The sequence below is a fragment of the Podarcis pityusensis genome (genome assembly GCF_964106645.2).
Source record: "Podarcis pityusensis genome assembly, chromosome: 5".
Taxonomy (NCBI): domain Eukaryota; kingdom Metazoa; phylum Chordata; class Lepidosauria; order Squamata; family Lacertidae; genus Podarcis; species Podarcis pityusensis.
In genome coordinates, this window is record NC_138032.1 from 90,833,236 (window position 1) to 90,853,304 (window position 20,069).

Consider the following 20,069-nt stretch of genomic DNA (forward strand, 5'->3'; position numbering starts at 1 on the left):
CTGTGGCACTCCGCTTGTCACCTTTTTTGAGGATGACAAGGAACCACTGGTGAGCACACTCTGGGTCAGTCAACCAGCTACAAACCCACCTCCCAGTAGCTTCGTGTAAGCTGGGAATGTGTATGGCATTTCTTTGACTGCATTAACAGAGCTTATATGATCAAGAGGTCATAATGTAGGCTACCGTCTTATTTTCTGCATTACAGAATCACCATTTATCAGGGATCAAGGGGTTAACTGGCAAAGGCAGGACTGAATGACTGGTTGGCACAGTGGACCCCGGTTACTTTTTGATGCATTGCACTGAAGCCTGGCAGAACAGCGAAGGGGGTGAATAAAAACAAGTTTAACTCCCACCAGCTCAAAACACCTGTTTTACGCCAAAGTCTGGTGTGCGTGTCTACTCAAAAATAAATCCCATCATATTCAGGAGGGCTTCTTCCCAAGAATTATGTGTTACTGAGAGTTGGTAACTTTCCTTTTAGTGTCGGCAAGCCTAGAGATTGTCAAGCAGTGGAGGAGCGCAAGGGAATTCTTGCCAAATTTGTGGTCTGGGCACTGCCTTAGCAGAGCATTGTAAATTGCATGTGATGAGGAGGACATACTCAGCCAGACACGTTTTCACAATGTGGGTTATCTTTAATGGAACAAACCTCCCCACTGTGGACATGGAAATTTCCACCACTCTTGCTAGTCTGACACCGATGCTCCAATGGAGGTAATGACAAAAAGGGGCTGTGCTGGCGGGGGCAGGAGTAGGAGGCGGGGGTTGGGGAGGGAGGGCGCTAGCCTTAGTGCATTAATTCTCTCTCCCGTTGACATCAATGGGAGGGAAATCTTGTAATGGTAGGAAACAGCTGAAAAAGAATACTGAGATACTGTGAACCAAAACTAGCTCTTGGTGCTTACAGTATAAAAGACCTAGTAAACGTCTCATAAACAGAAATAAACGTAGAAATAGCTTTGTCTGACTTAAGAGCGCAATATACAAGCCTTGGTTCCAGTTCTCAAAGTCTCATTGGTCATCCTTTTCTGAGTCAATTCTCTTGCCATAAAACCATGTTGAAGCATTTTGAACTGCCGCTGTTGACTTTCTTCCAACTTCTTCCAGTGATCCTCACGCTGAGATTTCTGTGGAAGCAACACACAGAATATTCTGGTATTGGTACAAAGGTGTTCAATAAGAGAAAAGCATTTTATGGTCTCGTCCGCCGCAAATGTAGATCAGAGGCAGTACTATTAGAAGCAGAACCACACTCCCGTTGCCAGCATCAGTACAGCTTTCCTGGATACTGGTTGTGGGGAAGGGGCCACTGTTTTGCCCCGGGAGCTCGTGGTGGCATACGTGATTCTCCTCCTCCACATTTAATGCCCGTAACAACCCTGTGAGGTAGATTAGGCTGAGAGGCGGTGGCTAGCCCAAGGTCACTGAAATATACTCTGAGTCGAGTGTGGATTTCATGCTCTCTATTCAGCTCATAGTAGTGAGGAATGAAAGTTCCCCCAAAATATCTGCTTTATATACATTATTTACACAATGAGCCGCACGTGATTGGCTAATTCTGGAATTCTCCTGTAGGCCAATCAGGTTGCGGATTCACTTCCACCTGGAGCTGGACTGGGTGGCTCCTGCGGACCAATCATACTGCTGAATTGTTCTAGGACCAATCAGACTGCTGCATTCTGAATCCTATTGTTCTAGGACCAATCAGACTGCTGCCTTTTGGATCCTATTCAACTCAGTACATAACAGTCACCCAGTGAGCTTCATGGCCAGATAGGGATTTGAACCCTGGTCTCCCAGGTCCTACTCCGACATGCTAACTGCTATACCTGCACACTGGCTATATGCTGGGAATAACAAACCTAGTAGAACGGAGAGAACCAGTGGGATATTTATTTCTACATGCGGATTCTATTGGAAAGACAGACAAGGGGAGAGATGTCATATTTCAAAAAGTAAAAAAGCAGGACACCCCGAAAGTTGAGGGTTTTTTCAGGAAGATCCCAAAATTGTTCAGCTTTTTTTCTAGAATAACCCCAAAGATCTTGAGCTTTTTTTTACGGAAACACCAAAAAACCCACCGCCTTCCACAGATTCCCCCCCAGGAATCACTTCCGCCTTTGAGATCCCAGTAATGTCCAGGAGATCCCAGATGTATGCCAGGTGGTGGGTGTTGCTTAGAGGACACTGAGGCAAACAAGCTAGAAACCCCCAGAGGCAGACTACTCCACAGAATTGTAAACTGCAATACCAGGCACCAAAAGGAAATTGGCACTGGTGACATACTATCATCGTATCACCTCCTGACCAAAAATTTGAGATGGAGCATGAAAGTAAGGAGGCATCCCAAGAAGTAAGTGTTGTAGTAACGTGACCACAATTACACCCTCACATAGATTGGGTAAATGCATGTTCTGGTCACAACAAAGAGGTAACATTTCTAAATATACCGTATTTTCCGCTCTATAAGACGCACCAGACCATAAGACGCACCTAGTTTTTGGAGAAGGAAAACAAGGAAAAAAATATTCTGATCTCAGAAGCCAGAACAGCAAGAGGGATCGCTGCGCAGTGAAAGCAGCAATCCCTCTTGCTGTTCTGGCTTCTGGGATAGCTGCGCAGCCTGCATTCGCTCCATAAGACGCACACACATTCCCCCTTACTTTTTAGGAGGGAAAAAGTGTGTCTTATAGAGCAAAAAATACGGGCGCAAGAACTAAGAGCTGTGGAACCAACTGGCAAGAATGACCACAGTGCTATCAAATTCAACATAACTGAACAATTGCAAAAATAAAAAATCACACAGTCCTATTTGACTTCAAAAGAGGAAGCTTCTCAAAAACGAGGAGACTGGGAAAAAGCAAGTTGAAAGGGGAAAGTCAAGAGTCAAATCTCCAGAACATTTGGTGGTTATTCAAAACTACAATTAACAGAAGCTTCTGCAGATCAGGAAAGGTACTGGCAAGTCCAAGAGGTTGCTAGCAGAGTTGATGAACAGAGTCACGAAAGCTATCAGAGGCAGAAATGATTCTTTGAGGGGAAAAGATCGCCAAAACAATTCTTTAAACATTGGAAGCAGGAAAGTGGCTGGAGGATAGTTGGATCATTGGATAGCAAGGGAGTTAGAAGTGCGCTAAGGAGGAAAGGGAGACTGCAGAGAAACTGAATTATTTGCTTCTGTCTTCACTGCAGTATACAGCAGACTGCTCAGGAAAAGGGTCTCAAAAACTCAGGCAAATAGTGGTGGCAAGACATGAAGTTCTAAGCTGCACCAACAAATTAAAAGCTAACAAATAGCCATACCCAGATGGTAACCACTTGAGCTGTCTTAAAGAACTCAAATAAGAAATTGCTAACCTTACAGGCCAGTTAGTTTAACATTAATATTATTAAAGATAAAATTACCAAGCATACAGAAGAACAAGTATTTCTGAAGAAGCATGGCTTCCACCAAGTTATGTCCTATTCTAACTAACCTTGAAGAGTTCTCCAGTAAGTCTGTAAGTGAACAGAAAGAGGCGTTTCCGCCGTCTTTCAAATAGCTCCTAACAAATCTTCAGAAGGTTCCTCACCAGACTCTTGAGTAAGCTTAGCAGTCATGGGGCAGGTCATCTTACGGATCAGTAAAGGCAGGAAGCAGAGACAATTCTCACAATGGATGTGAGACCCGCCAATTATGACCTGCACTGAGAATGGTACTTTCCAGCTTGTTCACAAACTATCTGAAGTTAGGGATCAGCAGTAAGGGGAGCAAGTTTGCTGCAGGCACCAAATTGCTCTAGGTGGTAAAAAGTAAAATGGCAAATAAGAGTTTAGCATAAGCAAATATAAAGTGATTTTTTTTTGGGGGGGAGCAGGAATATTAACTTTAAATATACAGTGGTACTTTGGTTCTCAAACTTAATCCGTTCCAGAAGTCCACTCCAAAACCAAAGCGTTCCAAAATCAAGGTGCACTTTCCCATAGAAAGTAATGCAAAACAGATTAATCCGTTCCACACTTCTAAAAACAACCCCTAAAACAGCAATTTAACATGAATTTTACTATCTAAACGAGACCATTGTTCCATAAAATGAAAGCAATAAACAATGTACTGCAGTCACACAATCAATCCGTAGCTAAACGGGGTTCCACACAGTCACGCAAAAAAGAAGAGCCACAAAAACGCAAAATAAATAGCAAAAACAGACGGGCCTCAGCATAACACTTAAAACGGAAGTGTGAAACTCAAAATGGACCACGTTCGACTTCCGAAAAAAGTTCGCAAACCGGAACACTTACTTGCGGGTTTGCAGTGTTTGGGTTCCAAGTTGTTTGAGAACCAAGGTACCACTGTACATTAATGGGGTGCGAATTGGTAGTGACTGACCAGACAAGATATTAGGAGCCCGGTGAACAGCTCAGTGAACATGATCCAGTGTGTGGCAGCTGTGCAATGCAAATTTCATGGTAGGTATCGTTAGGAAAGTGACTGACAGTGAAACTGAAGATTGCAATGTCTTTATACAAACCTATGGTGTCACCACACTTGGAATACTGTGTCCAGTTCCAGCTGCAAAGAACTTATTTCCATGCTATGTTTGGACAGTGATTTACACAAGAACAAGAAATTTCTTACTTTCTTTGGCCTCCAAGATGTGACTGACCCTTCGTCGTACTTTAGGGATGCAGTCTGCATTTTCTCAGCTTGCATTTTACGCTCCATAGATTTTTCCATAATCTTTTGTTTCAGCTCCAAAACTTGTTGATCTTTCAAAATGCGTTCGCGAAGCGGTGGCTTGGTTTTCTTTTCCTCCAGCCTGCAGAGCAAATAAGAAAAAAGTAAGAACAAATGCTGTTATTTTCCCGTTAGTCACAGTATCAGATCACCCATTTTTTGTAGCAGGGGAGAAATAAGTGATTTGAACAATGGGAATCCAAAGATTTTACACACATTGTGATTTTTCTATACCGCTAATCAACCTACACCTATTAACCAACCAGATAAAATTAGCTCTGTCAAACCTTAATGCGAACTTATTTTAATCAAACTCATAGTTCAATCATAAAATAACAATTAAGAAACAAGCTCTGAGACCCTTAACACAATTTTTAAAATTATTGAACACAATGGGTAGAGAGCAAAAAGGATTAATTTCTAAGCTGCACTCTGTGTTGCTTAACGCAACTTAGGAAGATGATATTGGCACACAAATTCTCCCCAAAAGTTAGAATAAAATTTGGGAATCACAACCCTTAAAATCTGTTTCTAGTTTCTTTTGGGGAAACTCCTTGAAATTACTACACAGATGGTATCGCATTACCTTGCAAATGCCCAAAATGTTTTCTTCTCTGTCACCTAATTCTTGGGGGAGCTGCAATAAATTTGGTGCTTATCATTTCTGGTGACAATGCACATTGGTACAAGATTTCTGGAATTTAATTTTGGCAGAAATGATAAATATTACTAAATAAACTATTGTCCAAAATTACAGTTATGGAATATTCTTCATGATACAAAGGTAGATATATAAAAATGAGAATTGAGAATTGGCCTCATGTATGGGCCTGGCAGCTCACATACTGTATTAATTGCAACTCAATGGGAAACAGCCCAAAATCTTACATTGGACACAGTACCATTCAAGATGGAGTATAGCTATGATGGAGAAAATTATGCATATTTTGACGACGACTAGAGCCTCTGGACACTTGTTACATGGTTTGTCATTCCTTCATTACATATACAGTAGAAGCATCATTTTAAGACAACCATCATCACAAGCACGGCAAATTTGGAACTATACTTGACAATAAAACCGCACTAATATTATTTCTTTATATGAAGAAAACTTTTATTTTTGCTTTTTGCTTTAATGGCTTGGACATTGCTACTTAACTCATATGTCACACTCTCCAAAATCCCACTGACCAAAATTCAAAGATGCTTGTTTTTTGGTCCTGAGCTTTTCTGCAGGAGCCAGGTGATTTGTGAAAGAGTGCAAGACAGAAAAACCCAAGCGTCTTTTGGTCTGGCATTCGTGTGAGCCAGCTGATTCCTGCAAGGCATTCCGGGATCCAATCAGAATCCGGAATGGCTTCTGTAATTCCAGGATGTCCTGCTCAATTCGGGACTGCTGAGGGATATGATATGAAAGGAACCCGAAGCCTTTGGAGCGCAGCGCGAGTTCCCACTGCGCTCCAAAGGCTTCAGGTGGCTATCAGTGACGCGCCTATCATGCGAAGCCAGAGGAGGAACAGAAGGGACTCCTTCTGTTCCTCCTCCGGCATTGCGGCGACGCGCCTGACCTGGAAGCCGGAGGAGGAACAGAAGATGCCTGTCCTGGCTTCTGCCTTAGCCGTGCGCAGCCTCTTTGGGCAGGGGGAGCCTTCATCCCGCTGCCCTGAAGAGTCTTGGCGCGGTTATCCCAGAAGCCAGAACAGCCACACGGTATCCCAGAAACCAGATCCCTCTTGCTGTTCTGGCTTCTGGGATTCAGAACATTTTTTTCTTGTTTTCCTCCTCCCAAAACTAGGTGCGCACTATGGTCCGGTGCGCCCTATGGAGCGAAAAATACGGTGTAACTACTTATTCTACGTGCCTAGTCAATGGTTTTGTTTTCATCTTTTAATTGGCATCTGTTATAATTGTTCTCTCTGATTTATATACATTATAGAATGAAATTTTTAAAATTACCCAAAACATCATTTCAGTCCACCCTGTAAGGACACACCCTGGCTTTTGTGTTTTGTTTTGAAGGCATTTAGTGGTTCTTGTTCTGAAAGGGTGAATGACAGAATAATCTACTCCTGAGACTTGTTTTTGACATTTCCCCCACATGCAAGGTCCTTTACCTCTGAAATGGTGATTCTGGTCATCGAGTGAGAGCACAAAGAATTCAGATTTACTATTAAATGTCAAAATTTACTCATGTTAGCTGCTGGACCCCTCAACTTGTGAATATTACTAAAAAGGAGTGATAATTAAACTTCTGAAATCAGTCACAGAATACAGCTATTTCCTATCTATTAACTTGAAGAGCAATTATTTGTTTTGTTTCTGTAAATACATAATCCACAATTAGGTATTATAAATGCTACAGTTCTTCAAACTAACTTCAGCGCAGCTGCTCTTCCAAATTGGTCTCTGAACATGGAGATCTGCTCAAGTTTGTCCAAAAGAAGCTGTTCCTTTGCATATTTTTCTTGGATTATCTGATCCCTCTTCTCCTCTTCGGCCTTCTTCTGAGCTTGTTTCAGTAAGGCTAAGCGTTCCTGCAGTTCTACTATGGACATCTCACCAAGAACACCATGGTTAGGAGTCTAGAGAGAAGAGAAACCGGCAAATTCTATCTTTTTTTATTATACAAGCGTCCCCCCCCCCCCAATTATGCATGATCAACTCGCGCCAGAAAATCAATCAATGAATCAACCAATTGATTTCAATTCAAACCTAGAAATGGCAGGAGAGAGCTGGAAGTCCTCGTGGCTTGTGAGAAACCCCTTCCCGGAGCCCAAAAAGGCTTTAAAAAAATAATGTATGGGTTTCAAGATGGCATGTGGAAGCTCTCACTGCTACCACCCTGTTGGGCAGGGAACCTGTAATGCAGCAAAATCGGGCGTGCTGTTCCCTGCCGTTTCTGGTGCTTTGGAGGCACAGGTAAGAGTATGGGTTGCTTTTGGTTATGGAGGGTTGTGAACAGCTCTGAACGTTTTGTTGCAGAAGAAAGGAAATTTCCCTAGTTCCCTGCTCTGACAAGGATCCCCCTTACACACATTTTGCTTATGCACACAGCGGCCCGGAATGTAATCCCCCTGTAAGTGGGGAGTCGCCTGCACATTAATTGACACACAACCCTGACTTCATTAGAAAATTATTTGAGGTTTGAGTTGGAATGGAGAGCTATGACTGGGTACAGAAATGGCTAGTTATTGCATTGACCAGAAGTTGCTCTAAGGCAGTCAAGCCCTAGCAACCTATGGCTGGAGATTTCCAAGAAGGCCACTCTCGTTCATCCTAATCTATCTCACAAAGGAGCTGTAAAATCAGGTGCTGGACTGAGAACCTTGGATGGGAAAGTAACAAATAAATGCACACAGGCACTTTTGTAATCTGTCTTAATGAACTCACCTGGGTTAAGTCAACAAATTTTTGCTTCATTAAAGGCAGATACTCTATTGCTCTTATTTGTTGAATCAGTTCATATCTTTTCTTGAATCTCTCTTCTTCTTCTTTCAAACTCTGAAGTAGGATTTCCTGGCTTTCTTCAGCAACTTCCTGCGCTGTAAATGGTAGGAAAGATGTGCAGTCTCCATAGCAGTGCATAAGGTTAAGTAGAGTGGATTAGTAATGTAAGTTGGGATGCTGCCCAATTCTGTCAAGACCGGAATTTGAATTGGATTTGGGGTTCTCAGTAAGCAGAACACATGGTGATCTTTCAGGCAATCATACCAAAAATCTACCCTTTTCTCTGGTGTTTAGGAGTCTGTGCTTATTGATTCTATCAGTGTAGACTTACAGGGATATACCGTATTTTTCACTCTATAAGATGCACCAGACCACAAGACGCACCTAGTTTTTGGAGGAGGAAAACAAGAAAAAAATTATTCTGAATCTCAGAAGCCAGAACAGCAAGAGGGATCGCTGTGCAGTGAAAGCAGCAATCCTTCTTGCTATTCTGGCTTCTGGGATAGCTGCGCAGCCTGCATTCGCTCCATAAGACGCACACAAATTTCCCCTTACTTTTTAGGAGGGAAAAAGTGAGTCTTATAGAGCAAAAAATATGGTATTCCCCTCTACCCTTGCTTATCCAGAGACCTCTAGCTTCTGGAGCTTTCTAATGACACAATTACCAAAATTTGCAAAAAGTATTTGGGCTGGCCCCGTGAGACCTTTAAGTGTTATGGGAATCTCTGGATCCAACAAGGCTCCCGAACCCATTTTGAGGCCCCTACCTCCAATCTTCAAGCAAAATATAGCTGGACAATTCATGGGATTCTGGCTTTCAAAAATTCCTTGGTAGCTCACCAGCTTGGAGACTCAATTATTCATTGTCTCAAAGCTAGTGCTGTATTATATCCTGTAAACTCTGAAAGTGTCATAGGAGTTGCATGCTTTGCACAGGGAATGGCCCATTGACTTGCTTACCATGAATGAGCCTTCTGAGCTCGCACAGCAAAGCACCTACATGATGAGTTATTTGTCCTGATTCACCTGGGCAGCGGCCATGTGATTTTGCAGATTAATTTAGCATCCTTCTTCCACTTTCCCTCCAGTTGTGGTCTAAACCACTGCGCCTCTTGGGCTTGCCGATCAGAAGGTTGGCAGTTCGAATCCCCGCGACGGGGTGAGCTCCCGTTGCTCTGTCCCAGCTCCTGCCAACCTAGCAGTTTGAAAGCATGCCTGTGTGTGTAGATAAATACAACCCCGCTGCGGCGGGAAGGTAAACGGCATTTCCATGTGCTCTGGTTTCCGTCATGGTGTCCTGTTGCGCCAGAAGTGGTTTAGTCCTGCTGGCCACATGACCAAGAAAGCTGTCTGTGGACAAACGCCAGCTCCCTCGGCTTGAAAGTGAGATGAGTGCTGCAACCCCATAGTCGCCTTTGACTGGACTTAACCGTCCAGGGGTCCTTTACCTTTGCCCAGTTTTTGTATGTGACAAAGCTCTGACTAAGTCGGATTCAGAAGGATGACAGAGAAAGAAAGAAAAATCCACAGAACAGACCAACCCCTACAGTGGCTTCCTCCCCTTCAACTCGTGAGACTGAGGCATATGTCTTTACCCCGGTGTGGCTCCCCTTTATCACATATGCAGCACAACAAAGCAATGACATATCCCCGCCAACAGCAAACAAACCGATATGGCTAATCTGACCCAACACTCCATCCCGCATACAAACAAACCCCACAGCAACCACCTGAACTCAACCAACCAAGATCGGAATCCTCTAATCTCTCACACTGCCAACAAAAATAAATATATAAACAAAGGACCTTCTCGACTGACACCGACACAAAACCACTGCACAAACATTATGCAATAGAACAAAATAGCACCACACACCCCATCTCTCTCCTATCTTTTCCCCCAACTGTGTAATGTCTATGACAACGGTGTCTCCTACCGCTTGTAAACTGTGGAAACGACTCTATGAATTGAAAGTGGATGTGCTTTTTTAATACACAAGAAAATATTCAATAAAACAATTTTTTTAAGGGGGGGAAACTCATGAGACCGAGGCATGAAGAGTGCAACTAGAAGTGGGAGAAGGGATGGCTCACTCTGCCAGCCCAGAAGCCCCATTCAGTGTAAGTGCATCAGTATTTCATTCCTAGGCTGGCTGAGGCATCCACATGACGGGACTTATTGGAGCTACAGAAATGCTGTGCGCAGGGCTCTTCTTCACTGAGGAGACAGAACGTTGTGCATTATTTGTCTGCCAACGGAAGGATCTGCTGAGTCACAGAGATCCAACTTTTTATTTATTTATTACCTGCAAATTAGAGATAGACCCTAGCAAATATGTGACCTCTCTACATTTTGTAAAACACTTGGGAGATTGATTATTTTTTTATTTATACATACATACATACAATCAAGCATTATACAGTGGACCCTCTGGATGCGGATTTAATTTGTTCTGGGAGTCCGTGTGCACCCTGAAATATCCGTAACCAGAGGCGCCGCTTCTGTGCATGCACGCAGAGCGCTTCTGCGCATGTGCGAGCGGCAAAACCCGGGAAAATACTTTCGGGTTTGCCGCTTTCACAACCCAAAGATTACGTATCCAGAGAGGTACATAACCCGAGGGTCCACTGTATAAATTTTATGGGGTAAACTAATAATAGATGTGTTGAAGGTGCTCCCCCTCCCTCAGATGTCACTAAAACTGGGGGTTGTTTTGCCTGGAGAAAGAGGTGAAAGGCTTGTTTGGGAGGTATGACTGAGTTTTGGCAACTCTGGATCCTAGGAGGGTGAAGCCCTTTAGCCAAGGAAAATGTATTGGGAAAATCATATCCAGATGCCTCAGAAGAGTGAACAACTGGGAGTTCAGCCCAAAGGCGCATTGCACAGGGTTGCTGTTGATGTTTTAACTTTTTCTTCCCATTCCCTTTGCTACAGTGATATGGAGAGGGGCGTCTTTGGGAAGGAGGAAGAAGGTAGACTAGATCTCTTTCTGTGCTTATATCCATTTTACGCTGCAGCTTCCTGGAAATGTCAGTCAGCAAAGCCTCTTTGAAGTTAGAAATCGACTTTTTAGAGAAGGGAAGGAAAGCCTACTGTGATGTAATGTACTGTACTGAAGGAGGTTTCGTGATTAGCAGAAGGAAAACCACTAACTTCCCATGTGGGCCTCTGGTGGTCAGAGATGATACTGTACTTTTTAAGCCCTAGAGAAGCGATCTGCAAGTGGCACAGAACAGACTCCCTCTGACTCTCCAACTGCAACATGGGAACCACTTCCATGTTTGATTTATAATGCACGTTATTAATCCTAAAATGACAATTCACGGAGCAATATACATGGCTGTTACCTTAGCATTACTGCAAAACGAAAGCTTTTTTTAAAAAAAAAGAAGAAGAAGTCTCACTCACAATTTCCATGGGACACCTGGGCATGTTTGCTCTTCCAGATTTCATTCCAGTGAGGAGTGATATTACAGAAAGGCTAACTCGCGACTCATTTCCTAGCGCTAAGCTGTTTGGTTTGGAAGGTCACCATTGCTGAGACGCCTTGCTCACAAAGACAGGTGGTTTCAAATGGCAGCAGACAGGTGACAGCTTCGCTTGCCATTCCAGGTAATCTTTTTACTGATCAAAATCCCAAACTTTGGTAATGTTAGTTGCAGATGCTGCATTTTTACCCCAACAGAGAGAAAGAAAGAGAGAGAGAGAGAGAGAGCTCTGCACAACATTCTTCCTTTGCAGCTCAGCAGAACAGGAGCTAAGGAGCAGGATGCTATTGTGCAGCTGGGCAAATGGACTGAGCAAAGACCCTGAAACTGAGGAGGGAATATGTGAAGCAGAGAATAGGGAAATGGTAGCAGAGGCACCTGAGGCCTTAGGAACTTGGCAACTGTACGGAGACCTGTGAATGGATCCCCCTCTCTGGCCACCAAGAACCTTTCCCCCTACCCCAGCGCTGTTTCAGATTGCAGGGAGCAGCGTGAGGGTGATATGGCATCCCTGCTCCCTCCAACTCCCACCTCCTGGCTCCTGCAGCCACCAGACTCCTACCATTTCTTCCTGGGTCCCCAGCTGCTGCCATGTTAGCTGTGCTAACAATCCTACTGTTAAAGATTGGAAAGCTCTCAAGCACGTTATCTCAAAGGTACTATGCACTACATACAGACTCAGATTCACTGGTTAGGAATCTGGAGGTCTTGAAATCTTTGCAGATGCAAGTTTTGGCAGTGACACCAAAGATGGCACAAGCACATCCGGGGAGAGCTGCATGTACAACCAGTGTCTGTTTGACTGGCTGTGCAAGAGGCAAACCACAGTTAACCTAAGTTCTTGTGAAGCTGAACTCAATGCACTGTCATATTCACTAATGGATTGTGAATGGTTGATGCAACTGTTTAAGGACGTCAGGGTTACTGTGCAATGTCCTATACAGGTGTATCAAGACAACAGATCCTGTTTGGCTTTGTTAGCTTCAGAGAGTTGCAAGCATGCCTGTTCCTTAAGGTGGAATGGAAATGTCAACAACGTCTGCATTTTAGTCTCCAGCATACTTCCATTCCAGGAGAAATCTAGAAAGCTACAGAAGGAGCATAGAAAGCAAAAAAAGAAGGGAGAAAAAGACTGCCCCTGCTCAAAAGAGAGCTCTCTCACTAAAGGCAAGAAGCAGGCATCTAATTGAAAGAGGCTCTACGACAGCAGAGAAATTCATCAAATGTGTGTCTCATCAGAAGAACACATCCTTGCCCAAACACTTCAAATAGCATCCCTTTGGTCTGGTCAGCCTTGACTGGAGTCCAGCATGGCAGCAACAGCTGCCTGGCCCTGTGGTTGAAGAGCTATTCTCTAGAGAAAATGAACGCTGCACCAAATGTGGAGGCAGGGGTAAACGCAGAACAACGTGAGTAGTGGGCTCAAATAATAATAATAATAATAATAATAATAATAATAATAATAATAATTTATTATTTGTACCCCGCCCATCTGGCTAGGTTTCCCCAGCCACTCTGGGCAGCTTCCACAGAGACCAAAAATACACTAAAATGTCACACATTAAAAACTTCCCTGAACAGGCCTGCCTTAAGATGTCTTCTGAATGTCAGGTAGTTGTTTATCGCTTTGACATCTGGTGGGAGGGCGTTCCACAGGGCAGGCGCCACTACCGAGAAGGCCCTCTGCCTGGTTCCCTGTAGCTTTGCTTCTCGCAATGAGGGAACCGCCAGAAGGCCCTTGGCGCTGGACCTCAGCGTCCGGACAGAACAATGGGGGTGGAGACGCTCCTTCAGGTGTACTGGGCCGAGGCCGTTTAGGGCTTTAAAGGTCAACACCAACACTTTGAATTGTGCTCGGAAACGTACTGGGAGCCAATGTAGGTCTTTCAAGACCGGTGTTATGTGGTCTCGGCGGCTCAAAACCCTGATGCCTTCTGCTTTCAGATACATGGAATCTGGTCCATGCTGTGGCTGGGAGCGGATGAGGATGTCTCCTTTGCTCTCCTGCTCTCCCCACAACTGCATCTTGCAGCCAAGAGATGAATCATTTGGGAACGTCCATGGCAGGATGGACTTACTCTTCCAATGCTGGGCAATACATGCTAAGATCCAAGAGAAGCCCCTGGGGGTATTCAGAGTGGGCAGCTGAGGACCAGTGGCCTTGCTGAAGATGGTTTTAGGCATGGCTTCACTAGAAGCAGATATTGTAGTGCCTTGGTTGGCATCCACCCATTTAGCTCGTCCTTGCTTGCAGGCGCCATGGAAAAGACAGAGAAGAGGAGGAGTGGAGAGAAAGGTAAAGACTTTGTATGTGTGTGAGACACACGCATCAAGGGGGAAAGAGTCAGAAATAGCTGTGGGAAGCAAGGGATCCAAGAAAATGGAGGCGAAACAAACAGAACACCTCTTTCCATATGAACCTACCTGGACCCTGAGATCATCTTCTGAGGCCCGTTTTTGTGTGCCTCCTCCTTGAGAGGTCTGGAGGGTGGCAACACGAGAACAGGGCCTTCTCTGCAGTGGCTCCCCGCCTGTGGCATGCTCTCCCCAGGGAAGTTCGCCTGGCACATTCATTATACACCTTTAGGCGCCAGGCAAAAACGTTCCTTTTTAACCAGGCATTTGGCTGACCTAATCAACACCCTATACCCTTTAAAATGTGACTGTTTTTTTGGGGGGGGGGTGTTATAGGACTGTTATTATTCTGGTTTTATATATTGTGACCTTTTTTGTGAATTGCCCTGAGATCTCCAGGTATAGGGTGGTATATAAATTCAATCAATCAATATTAGAAGTATGAGGGAAGGTGGAGGCACATGGCTGCCTCACAGGGGGCAAGGACAAAGCACTGGAAGGAAACTATAGAAAGGATGCTATACTAATCTGCAAAGTCACAAGGTCTTGGCAAATCAGGACAAGCAAGCCATCATGTTTCCCATGCCAGCCTACACACAGTAAGCATATTTTAGGTGAATCCTTCAACAAAAGCAAATTTGTCACTTGGCTCTCAAATTCTGTGCAGACATATTTATCGGTGGAATTTCTCAGGATTTCATATATCTCTCAACAGGAGCTTTTCAATAGCTATTTATAACACAGCACTTGAATCTCTCTCTCTCTATATAGCAATGCTTTGCTGAGCAAATCAGAAGAAAATGTACCTTTTAAAAAGACATACGGATTTGGCACTACTCGTACCTATTTGGTGCTTCTGTTTTTGGAGCTTCATTCGGGCTTGCTTCACATTTTTGCGTCCTTCCACCACTTGCTGCACCATTTTTTCCCTTTCCTTCCTTTCCTGAATGCGCCTTTCTGCAATCTGTTGGCTCATTTCCGCTTCCTAAACTCCAAGCAAAATTGAAGCCAGATAAATTAATTACAATGCAAGCTTCTTGCTTTGTTTTTTAAAAAATCTTAAGCATGCATTTCTTAAATAAATAAATAAGCAAGCTTCCTTGACCTTAAAATGCTAAGCATTCTTTACTCTTTCAAATCTGAACGAAAGCCCTAAACCTGAGATTGCTAGAGCTACAGCTAAAGAAACAAACCTGATTTTAATCATTTTCCTACACCTAGCTGAAGATTACCTGGGTTAGTCTGTTGCAGCAAAATCGGCAAAGATTACTGTTGTACCTTAAGGGCTAACAACTTTATGATGACATTCTTGGATCTCCTTTGTCCATTTCTTTAATTCTGATACCGGTATTGTTTCTGAGGCTGTAGACTGCATCATGTTTTACAAGGCAGCCGCTGAGTGGCAAATGATGCTCTTTATTGATATTGATTATTGATATGCTCTTTATTGATTGGGCTCTTTATTGATATGCTCTTTATTGATTTTACAAGGAGTGCAGATGCACTCCTTGTAAAACTAATCTTGTGTGGTGCCACCCACTGCCTCACAAACAGTACTGACACCAGCATTAAGGCAGATAAAGGAAGTTGGTCCAACATGGTGTAGAAATTTTCCACAAATCTTAATTGAACAATTTATATATCCATATTTCTCCCCTCCCCCTATTTGGCTTATCCCATATTTCCGTATTGATTTATTAAACAAATTCTGTAACCTGCTGGTTTTACCTCTTATATAGTTGTGAAAGTTTAGTCAAAACCTGCCAATGGGTCCAAATTTTTATACTGTCTTTTTATATACCGTATTTTTCGCTCTATAAGACACACCAGGCCACCAGACACACCTAGTTTTTGGAGGAGGAAAACAAGAAGAAAAATTGCAGTGAAAGCAGCATCCCTCTTGCTGTTCTGGCTTCTGGTATAGCTGCACAGCCTGCATTCGCTCCATAAGACGCACACACATTTCCCTTTACTTTTTAGGAGGGAAAAGGTGAGTCTTATAGAGCAAAAAACACGGTAGTTTATAGATGGATCCCACTCCTTTTTGAAATCGATGTTGTCTCTCGATGTGGACTTTGCCTCTTCTGCACACCCTCTTCCTCATTTTGCCACTGAACATACCCATACACAGGAGTCGTGGCGAGATAAAATATGAACAGTATAGTAATAGAGTACCTCTTCCCTCTTCTGCTCTGCTTTTCTATGGTTTTCCAGAATGCGATTCTGACGTGCAAGAATGGCCTCCTCGTGGCTTAGCTGTCCTTGCAGCCTCTTACATTCTGCTTCTGCCAGCTTTTGGTTCAAATCTCTCTCATACATTTCTTTTTGCCAGTCCAGAAACTCAGAAGGATCCCGAGCCCCTCGTAAAAGCTGTTCAATCCTGTAAGGAAAAGAAAACAGGCTACTCTGAGGAACTGAACAGAGTAGAGCTGTCAAGGTGAACGTGGCATTACATAGCAACATAATAAGTGAGTTCAAATGAGGCAAAAAAATTATTTTTAAAATCAAGGTGCCTGAACTGGTCTGTGGCTACCTTGGGAAGATTTTGGGACTATGGTAAAGAACTCACTGAAAACATTACCTCAGAGTTCACGAGTAGTGAAAATAAAAATCCCATTCATAAATGTATAGTACCGTATTTTTCGCTCCATAAGATGCATCTGACCATAAGACGCACATAGTTTTAGAAGAAAAAATATTCTGAACGAAACAGTGGGTGTATGATTTTTTTGGGTGCAGGCAGTAGCCATGGACATGCTACGTGATCTGATGGTGAATTTGGGGTGACCCAATGGAAAAATCCTGAGGATCCATGTGGATCTCTGCTTTGTAACCACATTTTTGCACCATTGCAGCCCCAGGAAACAGTGGATGCTTGATTTTTTTGGTGCAGGCTATAGCCATGGACATGCTATGTGATCTGATGGAGAATTTGGGTGACCCAATGAAAAAATCCTGAGGATCCATGGGCTTTTACCTCCCCTCTCCCAGGCAGCCTCCGCTAGTGTCCCTTATCTCTCTCCCAATCCCACCAATCAGCTACTTCCTTTCAACACTCCCTTCCCTCTTGTTTGCCTTAGTGTCTTTTCCTTAGCTGGAGCAGTTTTTTGCTCCTCCTTTTCTTCTAATTTCTCTCCTCATTGATTTAGTCTTCCTGTTTCCACCCTTTGCAAGGTTGCTGTCTTTACCTCACCCCTCCCAGGCAGCCTCCTTTATTGCTAGCATCCCTTATCTCCCTCCCCAATCGCTTGCTGATTAGTGGCTTTGTTTCCACACCCACTTCCCTCTTTAAAAAAAAAAAGCATGATCTGCTTTTTGCCCCTGGGCAATTTGGCTCCACGGACCACGCATTTGCTCCGTAAGCCGCACAGACATTTCCCCTCACTTTTTAGGAAGAAAAAAGTGTGTGTTATGGAGCGAAAAATACAGTAATTGCTACAAGGTCTCTGTTGTCCAATAATGAAGTCTTTGCTTCAGTTAGTTTTTGTTTCATTCATCTAATGAAGCATTCAGTTTTCAGCAGTGGTCGGCTCCTACCTAGGGCAGGAACAATTGCCTTCACATGTTCTTTGCCTGCAGTAGCTAGTCCACAGGTATCCCACTTCTGTACGTGTATCTATTCTACAAATATTTGATAAATGTCCCTAACTAATCCCTTTTTTTAAAGCTGTCTAGGTTCCTGGTCATCACCAATCTTGTGCTAGTGAATTCCATGTATTGTTTGAAATCATTCCTTTTGCCTGTCCTCAACCTACACTCACCAGCCCTACTGAAGAGGCTCCTCATGAGGCCGGAGGAACATCGCCCGGCCTCATGTTTTATTGTTCCTAATGTTTTATTGATTTATTGATTTAATATGCTGTAAAACGCTTTGAGATTTTTATTAAAAATATAAAGCGGTATATAATAATAATAATAATAATAATAATAATAATAATAATATATTATTTATACCCCGCCCATCTGGCTGAGTTTCCCCAGCCACTCTGGGCGGCTCCCAATCAAGTATTAAAAACAATACAGCGTTAGAAATTAAAAAATAATAAACATACTGTCAGTCAATGTCATTTGTCTGGAACTCGTAATACTGTACTATGAAAGAGAGAACTTTCTATTATCTCTATAATTTTATACAGATAATTATATAAACTTCTATCAAGTCATGGCTGCGTATACCTATTTAATTTTGTTTTGGAAAATAAATGATTGTATTTCAGCAGTGTGATCTTGGGGTACAGTGATTTGAAATATTGATTTGTTTTGTAATGTATTACCAGGTAAGCACTATTTAAGAGGCCTGCATTGCAGTCCTTCACCACCCCAAATTTGGGCTGGACTGTAGAGGACTATATGGCATATTCTTAGTATGCCTTCTCCTCAGGCAGAGCTCTGGCCTTGTCATCACCTGAAGAAGTAACAAGCTTCTGATGAGCTGACTTCTGGAATCTTTCATGAAGGTTTGGAAAAGAAGCGAATAATTATATTACGAACAACTGATTAATTCACTTTAATGCAATGCTGAGATTCCAGAATTACAGGGGTGTGGACTACATGACCCTTGAGGTACCATCCAACTCTACAATTCTATGATTCTGTGACATCTTTCATTTAATGCATATGCACAAACAGAAGCAGACGGAGAGTAAAAAGTACCTATTAAGCTCCTGCTCCACTTTTCGTTGGTAAAGGACACCTTCTCTTAAGATCGCTGTTGTGTTTAGTTTCACAGGTACGTTGTCAATCTGCCAGGAAATTTAGCACATAAATAGAGAATTACAAAAAGCAATACAAAAAGAATTACAAAAGCAATAACGAATCTTGGAATGATTTAAATATAATAAAGGCAGTTTAGAAAAGCTTTAATGAATGGTGCTGAAAGTTTGAATCCACAGCTGATATTTATACTGCTTACCAGCCAATAAAATTCTAAAGAACTTTTTAAGGACTTCAAATGGTTAATGTAATACCTTAATTTGTATTCTGAACACTTCAGCATCCCCCGTGTATTACATTGAGCTAAGGGTATGATGGACAAGGAAAACATCATTAAAACCAGGATTCTTACCTAAGATATTTAATTATTAAAGAGAGGTGTGCCCTCAATTGCAGAACTACTAACTTTTATACCAAATCTGAAATTTTACCTCTTACTTCCTGCTGGTTGGAACATCAGGATAACATAATCAAACAAGTTGCTCACCTCCCCTTGGATCTTCTGAGCTTGAAAGGTCTCCGCAACAGTCTGAATTATACCCTAATAATATAATATAAATATAATAATTATTTCATTTAGTGGTATATTGCCTCTGAACACGAAAAGTCAGTATTTATTTATTTTACGTAAGTTCTATCGCACACATTCTCCACAAATTTATGTCCCTATGGTAACTAACAGAGTAGTAAGAAAAATAACACTGATGCTACTAATATACTATACTATACTATACTATACTATACTATACTATACTATAATATACTAATATAGCAAGTTCAAAAGAACTAAAGCACTGGAAGCCCACTCAAATGTTTAACAGACAGCAAAATCACACTGTGGTAAGTTTAAAATGGTAACATCAGCAGTTCTTGAAAGCCTGGGGAAACAAATGCTTTTGCCTGGTGCCTAAATGATAGCTTGAAAATGTGGCAGCAGATAGATCAGGAAGGGCAAGAAAGAAACCGTAGCTAGAGAAGCAAAGTGCCCCATCTTCCTCCCCCCAGAAAGCCTTCAATTTGCTTACTTAGGGTTATGACAGGATGGGGAATGTGTGATAGGTTACATTATTTATGCAATGTTTGCAACTACCCAATAAGGTGGTCCAGAGTTATATCCTTCCCCCCACTTTTACAGGCCAAGGAGGTGGGATTGAGGCTGGGGCAGAAATGTCTTGCCTAGGCCACTTAGTGAGCTTGTGGCCCCAATGAGATGTGTAGTAGGAACTACCTGGCTCATAGCTGCAATCCAAGTAAGGATTACACTGTATGTCATTCTTCTATACTAGTTGTGTTGTTTTAATAGTCAATACAAAAACTGCAGTTCAATATTATGATCTCAAC

The 20,069-nt window shown here is 42.7% G+C and overlaps 1 protein-coding gene across 2 annotated transcripts in view; it reads right to left on the reverse strand.

Moving 5' to 3' along the window:
- Window positions 1-618: 618 nt before the first annotated feature.
- CFAP99 (cilia and flagella associated protein 99) overlaps window positions 619-20,069 on the reverse strand; it is a 36,180-nt gene continuing 16,729 nt past the window's right edge. For both annotated transcript variants that reach the window (XM_081005513.1, XM_081005514.1), the window contains exons 9-16: window positions 19,216-19,269; window positions 18,669-18,757; window positions 16,191-16,395; window positions 14,859-15,000; window positions 8,115-8,266; window positions 7,101-7,306; window positions 4,623-4,803; window positions 619-1,131 (exon numbers count right to left, since the gene is read on the reverse strand). In XM_081005513.1, coding sequence (XP_080861639.1) covers window positions 973-1,131; window positions 4,623-4,803; window positions 7,101-7,306; window positions 8,115-8,266; window positions 14,859-15,000; window positions 16,191-16,395; window positions 18,669-18,757; window positions 19,216-19,269 — 1,188 coding nt within the window. In that variant the 3' untranslated portion in view covers window positions 619-972. The remainder of the gene's footprint in view (window positions 1,132-4,622; window positions 4,804-7,100; window positions 7,307-8,114; window positions 8,267-14,858; window positions 15,001-16,190; window positions 16,396-18,668; window positions 18,758-19,215; window positions 19,270-20,069) is intronic.